Source organism: Hylobates moloch, unplaced genomic scaffold (assembly GCF_009828535.3).
Source record: "Hylobates moloch isolate HMO894 unplaced genomic scaffold, HMol_V3 SCAFFOLD_52, whole genome shotgun sequence".
In the NCBI taxonomy this organism is placed as follows: Eukaryota; Metazoa; Chordata; class Mammalia; order Primates; family Hylobatidae; genus Hylobates; species Hylobates moloch.
Window position 1 is genome coordinate 49,403 of NW_026652327.1, and position 10,946 is coordinate 60,348.

At 41.8% G+C, this 10,946-nt stretch overlaps 1 protein-coding gene across 3 annotated transcripts in view; it reads right to left on the minus strand.

Moving 5' to 3' along the window:
* Window positions 1-10,946, minus strand: part of LOC116463681 (calcium uptake protein 1, mitochondrial) — a 263,393-nt gene that overhangs the window by 47,522 nt on the left and 204,925 nt on the right. For all 3 annotated transcript variants that reach the window (XM_032146892.2, XM_058434803.1, XM_058434804.1), the window contains one exon: window positions 3,038-3,175. In XM_032146892.2, coding sequence (XP_032002783.1) covers window positions 3,038-3,175 — 138 coding nt within the window. The remainder of the gene's footprint in view (window positions 1-3,037; window positions 3,176-10,946) is intronic.

Consider the following 10,946-nt stretch of genomic DNA (forward strand, 5'->3'; position numbering starts at 1 on the left):
AAGAAGAAGAAGAAGAAGAAGAAGAAGAAGAAGAAGAAGAAGAAGAAAAGAAAAATAAAAAGAAAAGACACGTCTTACATTGTGGCAAGTCTTAAACTTTGATTCTCCTGCCTCGGCCTCCCAAAATGCTGGGATTACAGGTATGTGCCACCATGCCCGATGAGGCCTGACCTTTTAACTGGTCTCTGCTTCCGTTTGTTCATCTCACTGACTCAGTCCTATCATCTTTTCTTTCTTTCTCTCTATCTTTTTTTTGAGATAGAGTTTCTTTCTTTCTCCCAGGCTGGAGTGAAGTGGTGCAATCTTGGTTCACTGCAACCTCTGCCTCCCTCTGCACCCCCACTTCCCCGGGTTCAAGCGATTCTCCTGCCTCAGCCTCCTGAGTAGCTGGGATTATAGGCGCCCACCACCACGCCTGGCTAATTTTTGTATTTTTAGTAGAGACAGCGTTTTGCCATGTTGGCCAGGCTGGTCTTGAACTCCTGACCTCAGGTGATCTGCATGTCTTGACCTCCCAAAGTGTTAGGATTACAGGCGTGAGCCACCGTGCGCAGCCACCATCTTTTCTTTCCTTGTACCAGGGGCAGCTGGTGTTGAAAGGTACCAGAGAGCAGTGTTGCTTGTGTTCCACAAATCCATGGTCTCTAACCTCAAGGCTGCTCAAAAAACTCTAACTCATCTCCTAAATTCTAATAGCCTTATTATCAGTCTTTTTGTTTCTATGCTTGCTCTTCTCCAAACTATCTTCCATAAAACTATCTTCCATTAAAAAAAAAAAAACAAACTATTTTCCAAAAAACATAAAACAGACAATGGAAAGTATTGTCTCTTCAAACGTAGATACAACCATGTCATTTCACTACTCACAACTCTTTTTTTTTTTTTTTTTTATTATACTTTAGGTTTTAGGGTACATGTGCACAATGTGCAGGTTTGTTACATATGTATCCATGTGCCATGTTGATTTCCTGCACCCATTAGCTCGTCATTTAGCATTAGGTATATCTCCTAATGCTGTCCCCGCCCCCCCCACCCCACAACAGTACCCGGAATGTGATATTCCCCTTCCTGTGTCCATGAGTTCTCATTGTTCAGTTCCCACCTATGAGTGAGAACCTATTCACAATAGCAAAGACTTGGAACCAACCCAAATGTCCAACAACAATAGACTGGATTAAGAAAATGTGGCACATATACACCATGGAATACTATGCAGCCATAAAAAATGATGAGTTCGTGTCCTTTGTAGGGACATGGATGAAACTGGAAAACATCATTCTCAGTAAACTATCGCAAGCACAACTCTTTAATGGCGTTCCATTGCACTGTGAGTAAACTCCAAACTCCCTCCATTCCTATGAAGTCTTGCATGTTCTGTTCCTCATATCTCTCTCTGAGCTCAGCTCAGGCCACTCTCCTTTTTGCTCAGAACCTTCTATATAAACTAGTCCCTTTTCAGTTCTTCACACATGCCAGGTTTGTTTTTCCTGCTTGTTATGGACTGACCCCACCCCCTACCCCATTCATATGTTGAAGCCCTCCCTAACCCCTACTGTGCCCAATGTGGTTGTATTTGGAGATGGGGCCTTAGAGGAAATAACAAGGCTAAATGAGTCACAGGGGTGGGGCCCTAATCTGCTATGATTAATGTTCTTATAAGAAGAAACACAAAGAGATTTCTCCCTCTCTTCATGTACACACACTGAGGAAAGCCTGTGTGAGGACACATTGAAAAGGCAGCTGCTACCTGCAAGGCAGGAGGAGAGCTCTTATCAGAAACCAAATCAGCTGGCACCTTCATCACAGGATTCCAGCCTCCAGGAATGTGAGAAAATAAATTTTTCTTGTTAAAGCCACCCAGTCTGTGGTATGTTGTTACAGTAGCCCCAGCAGGCTAATACACTGCCTTGGAATTTGCCTATGTGATTTCCCACTTTCCAGAGCTTCCACTTCCACCTCTCTCCTTTCTCTGCTTCTGTACTTTTCATCGAATATGCCTTCCAACTAGACCACTCTAATGAAACAGCCCTCTCAAAGGTCACCCAATTATTGCCATTTCACCAAAACCAATGGATGTTACCACCTTTAGCTTACTGGATCCTCGCTGTTATATGTGACACAGTAGACCCCTCAGTTCTTGAACCCTCTATTTCCTTGGCTTTGATTTCACTACTCTCTTTAGGTATTCCTTTTTTTTTTTTGAGATGGAGTCTCACTCTGTTGCCCAGGGTGGAGTGCAGTGGCATAATCTTGGCTCACTGCAACCTCTGCCTCCCGGTTTCAAGTGATTCTTGTGCCTCAGCCTCCGAGTAGCTAGGATTATAGGCACGCGCCACCATGTCCAGCTAATTTTTGTATTTTTAGTAGAGATGTGGTTTCACCATGTTGGCCAGGCTGGTCTTGAACTCCTGACCTCAAGTGATCCACCTGCCTCAGCCTCCCAAAGTGTTGGGATTACAGGTGTGGGCCACTGCACCCGGCTTCTTTAGGTATTCGCTAACCATTTCTTCTAGATTTGCTTCCTGAGCTGCTTAAATGTTTGTGTCCCATTGGATTCTGTCCTTGGCCCATAGTTCTTTTCTGTAAAATACCCTCCTTGGGTAATCTCATCTGTTCTTCTGGTTGTAATTCTAACATGTGTTGATGATTCCCAAATCTATCACAGACCTCTAAGGTAATGTGAATATGCAGCTGCTTGCTAACTATCTCTACTTGGATAGTCCACAGGCATCTTAAATTTAAGATGCCCATGACTGAATTCTTTATTTTCCCATCTAAACCAGTCTCTCCTTTAAAATTCTCAATCTCAGTTGGTGCCATCCTTTCCTGAACAAGAAACCTGGGGTGATTCTGGACGCTGTCCTCTTCCTCACCCATTGCTTATTTCTTTTCTCCCTTTGGACCTCAGGTACCAGAAATGAATTAGGTGTAATCATTGGTTCATGAAATACTCTCATTATTATGTTAATACCTTCATATTAAATAATAACCATACATTCCCACGGTTTCTTTTCTTCCTCCAGCCAAAGCTACCTACCTTTCCTTCTTTGAAGTGCTTCTTGAGCTGCCTCTGCATGGCGGTCAGCTTCTTGGACTGCACCCCACTGTAGGCAAGTAGCATGCCACCAAACTGCCTCTCAGTAATTCTCCCATCCACAGGGTCATGGCGTTCAAACTGGGAGGGAAACAGAAAGAGTGTTCCTGGGGTCAATGGAAAGTATTTTGACGTGGAACATGGGATGATCAGCTGTGTTTGATGGCAGAAAACAGCTGATGACTGGGACTATATTTTTGAGGTACAATTCTCAGTAAGAGCTTCAAAAACTAAGAAACAGAAGATCTACGTTCTTATCCCAGATCTGCCACTTACTATTGTCAGAGACAGTCAAACCAGAGCAACAGCATTTTGAGTAAGGTCTAGGAAAGATGAGGCTGGGACTTGCTGGGCTGCATTCCCAGGAAGTTAGGTATTCCTAGCCTCTAGATGTTTATGGTTAATGGAACAGATTGATAACGTTTACTGATCAGACCCAGACTCAGCAATGTCCCGATATCCTGATACCTTGTGAACAGAAGCATTCCTAATTTTGCTTTAAAGATAATAATAGTGATTACTCTTCTAAAAAATTCATAAAGGTCTGAGAGCATAATTTTAAAGAAGAGTAATATATTTTCAAGTTTCCCCAAAATAGCAATAAAATGTTAGGACATTGATAAGAGATAGGACTTACATATGAGACACGAAATAAGAAAGTTAAGAGTGAATTTCTCTTTCAGCTCTCATTTCTTCAGCTAGCTCAGTAAGTTGACAGAGACCTAAATTTGTTTCCTCAGTAGTGGGACTGTGTCAATGAGCAAGACATAGAACTGTATTTTAATACAATTACTTTTGTATCAACCTATAACAGTGACCATTTTTTTTCCCTTTTTTTTTTTTTAAGACGGAGTTTCACTCATCACCCAGGCTGGAGTGCAATGGTGTGATCTTGGCTCACTGCAACCTCTACCTCCCAGGTTCAAGCAATTCCCCTGTCTCAGCCTCCTGAGTAGCTGGGATTACAGGCGTGCACCACCATGCCTGGCTAATTTTTGTATTTTTAGGAGAGATAGGATTTCACCATGTTGGCCAGGCTGATCTTGAACTCCTGACCTCAGGTGATCCACTGGCCTCGGCCTCCCAAAGTGCTGGGATTACAGACATGAACCACCATGCCTGGCCTAATTTACTGAGTATGTACTATGGGCCAGGTACTTCACCGTTATGTTCTTTTTTTAAATTACCTTTTTTTTTTTTGTAAATAGAGATGGGGGTCTTGCTATGTTGCCAGGCTGGTCTCGAACTTCTGGGATCAAGCAATCTGCCTGCCTTGGCCTCCTAAAGTGCTGGGATTATAGGTGTGAGTCACTGTGAGTCACTGTGCCTGGCCTCATATAGTCACTATAACAGCCTACGGAGCAGCTGCTATTAGCTCCACTCTGCAGATGAGAAAACTGAGGTAACATGCAGCTACATGTGACAGAGCTGGGATTTGAACTCAGCCCTATTTGGGTCCAAAGACTATCTCTCAACACCACACCATTTCCCACTTCTGAGCAGTAGTACATTCGCTTCCTGTAGAATAGCACTGTGTTGTTTTGGATAAACTTATACAGCCATGGGGCTTAGTCACATTTAAATGAAACACAAAACTATGTCCAAAGAAATCAACATCATCAATATTAGGTGAAAGCCTCTTTTTCAACACTGCCACTCAATATTTGATGTTTGTCACACCATCATTCTACAGAGCTGATAAATTTTTGATAATACCAAAAGTTTTCAGGATTCAATTTAAGTGTGATTTATGACTCAATTTACTATCCTGAAACAAAGTGGAGGACTGACGAAATCTTCTAAATAGGCATACTTTTTGCAACGTTTAAATCAGATTTTCAGTGAAATCTGAAACCTGGGTAAAAGTTCACCTATGGGCTTCTTTAAGGCATGTGAAACAAGGCTGTGCTCCCTGCTCTCCAGGGCCAACTTTAATGATTTAGAGTGTTCATTCCACTCCTATCTGGAAGGTTTCACAGCTATGGGGCAATCCCATATGTTGGAATTAGATGAATTTTCAGCTTTATCTCACCAGGTAGATTCATGGTTGAAAACTTTCTTGTTTGTAACACTGGCAGCAGCTGCAGCTTGCTCAAGGCTTACAAAAGGCCTTTATTCTCTGTTCTCCATAGGGGCACGAGGCCTCGCCTCTGTTTTGTTTCAGACAGTAAGGTCAATTTCCAGTGCAGATGCCCAAGCAACCATTCCAATGCTCAGATTAGCATTTTTACTAATGTTCTTTGAAAACTCAGACTTGTCTTTTGGTAATGGGCTCTATTATGATTATTTTTAAGTGACTGGAATCTGAAAGGGCTTAAAAACAATCAACTTCTGCTTGTCCAAGTCATATGGCCACTTCCAAGCTTACTCCTTCAGCTCTGTAATTTGATTTTGGGCAGCACCTCTCCTTTTAGGTTTTTAGGCTCTTCTGAGGCAGGACCCCCTTATTTCTGAGGTCTTAAACATGGCTGGAGGGAGCCATGGAGAGCTGTTTTTCTTTACACACAAAACAGCTAATGGAAACAGACTTGAACTAATGTCCTATTTGTTCAAAATTTATTAACTGAAGATCACTATGCTAAGGCTAGGGAACTTTGAAGGTAGTATCTCAAGGACCTTCATTAGGGTTAAATTTTCAAGGGCAATAGCTAGACATCATGTGGCTACAGGGGTCAAGTGTATGCACGGTTAAACATTGCTAATCCAAAAACCCCAAATCTGAAATGCATCAAAATCCAAAACTTCTTTTGTTGTTGTTGAGCGACTTTTTTTGTTGTTGTCCAGGCTGGAGTGCAGTGGCATGATCTTGGCTCCCTACAACTTCCACCTTCTGGGTTCAAGTGATTCTCCTGCCTCAGCTTCCCAAGTAGCTGGGACTACAGGCATGTGCCACCATGCCCAGATAATTTTTGTAGTTTTTAGTAGAGACAAGGTTTCACTATATGTTGGCCAGGCTGGTCTCAAACTCCTGACCTCAGGTGATCCGCCTGCCTTGGCCTCCCAAAGTGCTGAGATTACAGGCGTGAGCCACTGCACCTGGCCCAAAATCCAAAATTTCTTGAGCACCAACACGTTGCTCAAAGATCATGCAAAAAGGAAATGCTTATTGGAGCATTCTGGATTTTTTTTTTTTTTCAGACAGGGTCTTGCACTGTCACCTAGGCTGGAGTGCAGTGGCACAATTATGGCTCACTGCAGCCACGACCTCCTGGGCTCAAGTGACCTTTTCATCTTAGCCTTCTGAGTAGCTGGGACTATAGGCGTGCACCACCACGCCTGGCTAATTTTTGTATTTTTTGTAGAGATGGGGGTACCCTATGTTGCCTGGGCTGTTCTCAAACCCTTCAGCTCAAGCTATCTGCCCACCTCAGGCCTCCCAAAGTGCTGGGATTACAGGTGTGAGCCACAGCACCTGGCCTGAATTTTGGATTAGTGATGCTCAACCAGTAAGTGTAACACAAATGTTCCAAAATCTGAAACACTGCTGGTCCCAGGCATTTTGGATAAGGGATACTCAACCGCCATCTTAAGCTGGGGCAATCCTGTGGGTGCACTCCTGGAGTGCCATATACATGTAATCAATCCCCAAGGTTGTGGGAGGATCTTTTGAGGAAAGACACAGGTTATTACAAAATTATCATAATGTAGAAAAGTTCTAATTGCATATTTGGAAGCAATTGAAATTACTGGCTTATATTTTACTTCACCCAACCTATTTTCCACTAATGTTGGAACCTCTGATGTTCTACTTCAATGAAAATTAAAAGCCTCCACTGTGTTTGATTCTGAGGCACAGCATGTGTGTATTCCAGCACGCCACCCACCATCTGCATTGTTTTTCCGTGTCTAGGAAGAGAGCTTAACAGCCTCACATTTCCCCTTCTGCAGCCATTGCCACTTTCTCAAATGGATACAAGCTGTTTCCCTCTTGTTCGCCAGGGGGCTGCAGGATAGGCAAAGAGGAGCCCAAAAATTGCAAGGTTTTTCCTGGCTTTCTGTTCACACTGCACCTCTTGTTCCCACCCCTGTCCCTTGTCGTTTTGGAAGGACAGATGGTCTACACGTATCTAGATGAAATGACTTAAGAATGGGAAGCCAGGAAAGGAAGAAAACATGTATTATGAACAAAGGCCAAAAGTAAGGTTAGAAGCATAGTAAAAGGAAAAAGAAATCAGTATCTGCAAGTGGGTCTTCATTTATTGAAGACTTTTGAGGTTAATGTATCCAACAAATGTAAACTTCAGCCTTCTACTCTTTCATTCTATCTTTCAAGAGACTCTGTCCATCCCCCAGAGTAAATCCTCTCCTCATACAAGTTTTCAGAATGATAAATTTTGGGGACCAGGTGTAGTGGCTCATGCCTGTAATCCCAGCACTTTGGGAGGCTGACATGGGTGGATCGCTTGAGCCCAGGAGTTCAAGACCAGCTTCAGCATCATAGACCCCATCTCTAAAATACACACATATATATATAAAAGAATGATAAATTTCTTGATAGGCTTCTGAACTGTGCAATGCAAGACTGCATAGTCACCTCAAGCCGCTGAGCTGAACACATCTGTGTTTTTTAATCTGATAGTATGTGGCTTTTGAGGTCCTAACCATGCCACTGCCGCTACTATCAGGAGTCTCAGAATAACTGTGTTATGCCCATCTGAAGGAAAATGATTACAGGCAAAGTTCTCGACTGTAAACCTACCCGGTGAGCATGACATACACATTTCATAGTTTGAATTGAAATCTATATTACTGCAATTGACAAGGGACACTCAAGAGCCCAGGTCAGACTGTCAGGAGTCTGACTTTTCTTGATCTTTAAAGAGGCAGCTTTATTGCAAACACTAACAAGGTTGTCTTTTGACTAGCTGGCAAACTGAGGAAGAAGGTTCACAATCTGGAACAGAGGCAACACAGTTTAGTGCCCTCAGCAGGGGCCAAAACAAGTCATTAGAGTCTTGGCCCATAAGATTATAGATTACCAAACTCAACTGCTAGAGCTTTCTACTTCCAATCCAAACATTCCTTCCCTTTTATTTTATTTTTATTTTATTTTTGAGATGGAGTTTTGCTCTTGTTGCCCAGGATGCAGTGCAATGGCACGATCTCCACTGCAACCTCTGCCTCCCAGGTTCAGGCAATTCTCCTGCCTAAGCCTCCCGAGTGGGCTGGGATTACAAGCGCTCGCCACCATGCCTAGTTAATTTTTTGTATTTTTGGTAGAGATGGGGTTTCACCAAGTTGGCCAGGCTGGTCTCGAACCCCTGACGTCAGGTGATCCACCCGCCTTGGCCTCAAGTGCTGGGATTACAGGCGTGAGCCACTGTACCTGGCCTCCTTCCATTTAAAAATGGTTTTTAAGAAAACATTTCAGGTTGGTGATCAAATCAACTGACTAAATGATGAGTACCAATCAGAACAGTCAGACCAGGGAAAGGTTAACTCTCCAGCCTGACAGCCAAAACCATGAAGATAATAAGATTTATGCATGAATTTATTACAAGATAATAACAATCAGGAACTATTTGACTGAGGGTGTCAGGGAAAAATATTTTAGATTTGGAACAAAAGGTTTCAAGGTATGATATGTTTCAGTTTCATTCCACAGAAGGTAATATACTGAAGTGACTAAGAATATGGACTTTACAATCAGGAAGGCCTGGATCCAAATTCTGGCCTGAACCCATACTTGCTGGCTGTGACTTCAAGGAAGTGGCTTGCCCGTTCCGAGGGTTCAAATCTTACCAAAAAATAGAGATAATATTTGTGACCTCAAAGTGTTGTTGTAAGGATTAAATGGGATAATATATGTAAAGAAATTAGTACAGAATTTGAGGCCCAGTTAACATTCAATAAATGGGCTGGGCGCAGTGGCTCACACTTGTAATCCCAGCACTTTGGGAGGCCAAGGTGGGAGGATCACTTGAGGCCAGGAGTTTGAGACCAGCCTGGCCAACATGGTAAAACCCTGTCTCTACTGAAAATATAAAAATTAGCCGGATCTGGTGGTGTGCGCCTGTAATCCCAGCTACTTGGGAGGCTGAGGCAAGGGAATCAGTTGAACCTGGGAGGTGGAGGTTGCAGTGAGCCAAGATCGTGCCACTGCACTCCAGCCTGGGTGACAGAGTAAGATCCTGCCTCAAAAAAAAAAAAAAAAAAAAGAAAAGAAAAAATTCAATAAATGTAGCAATTAATTTTATTTATCATTCAACAAATTAGAATGACTTCAAGATTAAACTACTTACAGTTGCTTGAAGCAGAACACCAACTTAATAACCTGTACCCTGGCCGTAATTATAAAACAGAAAACCTGGCATAAAGAGCTCAATAAACATGTATTGAATGAACACAGACAAAACACCAGAAAATTCACAACACTTCTGTCCTATCGTTGGGAGGCTTTCCTGTCGAAGGCAAGGAATATCTCTATGTTTATCTCTTAATATCTACCTCCATGATATTGATTTCCATAAGGATAGTCTTGAGAATGCCACTCATTTTGGCTAATCAGTAACATATCTGAGTGCTTATACTTGCCAGGTGCCGTCCTAGGAACTAACCTTTGATAATTCTCGCAATGCTATATCAATAGGTAATAGTATGATTCTATTTCATAGACAGAGAAAAGTGAAATAACTTGCCCACACAGTTAATGTGGAGAGAAATTTCTCTCTGGTCTCAGTATCAGAACAGTTGATATGTTCTTATTTTAAAGTCAACGTGAATCATGTTTTCCTTTTTATCCTGGTTACTGGAAAGCTTATAGTCAAGTTTGTGGGCCTCTTCTAGAATAGGAGACATTATGACTTACACTTTTCATACTAACCTTACTTAACTTTTCTTAAAAGAAAGTTAGGCTTTCTTTTGCTTTCTTCTTTCTTTTAACTTTAATTTTTCAGCAAGTTTTTACTTTTGTCTCACTGCCTGTACTTTTTATGACTTTCTGAAATCCCTTCTTGAAAAACGCAAGATTTTAAAAAATGGTATTGGACATCTAGGCTGTTTCATTTTTTGTCTATGATAAATACCACTCTGATAAACTTTTGCTGAACTTAATTTTTCATCATTATTTTAGGAATTGATCCCTAGAAACAAAATTTTGAAATATAAATTATGGAACCTTTAAAATTTTATTGTGAAATATTTGACATATACATAATAATACATATAACAGACAAGTTATGAAGCACAATAAAACAAACACCACGAGCCTCCCACTTACCCTGAGAAAGGAAGCATCAGCACTCCATTTGAAGCCCATGCCCTGCCTCCCTTTTCTAGTACATTATTATTATTATTATTATTTTTTAGACAGAGTCTCACTCTGTTGCCCAGGCTGGAGTGCAATGGCGTGATCTTGGCTCACTGCAACCTCCACCTTCCAGGTTCAAGCAATTCTCCTGCTTCAGCCTCCTGAGTAGCTGGGACTACAGGCATGTGACACCATGCCTGGCTAATTTTTGTATTTTTAGTAGAGACGCGGTTTCACTCCATTGGCAGGCTGGTCACGAACTCCTGACCTCAGGTGATCCACCCGCCTCAGCCTCCCAAAGTGCTGGGATTACAGGTGTGAGCCACTGTGCCTGGCTTATTATTTTCAATAGTTTAAAACAAAACCTTGTATTCCTAAACAATATATTGTTTACTTTTGCTTGCTTCCTAACTTTATAAAATGGTATCACAGTGGATATATTATTTTGCAATTTTTTTAATCCACATTATATTTCAAGGATTCCTACGTGTTACATTTAACTGTGCTTCTTTCATTTTTACTGTTACAGATTTCTACTGCTTTGAATATACCTCTGTCTATCTATCTATCTATCTATCTATCTATCTATCTATCTATCTATCT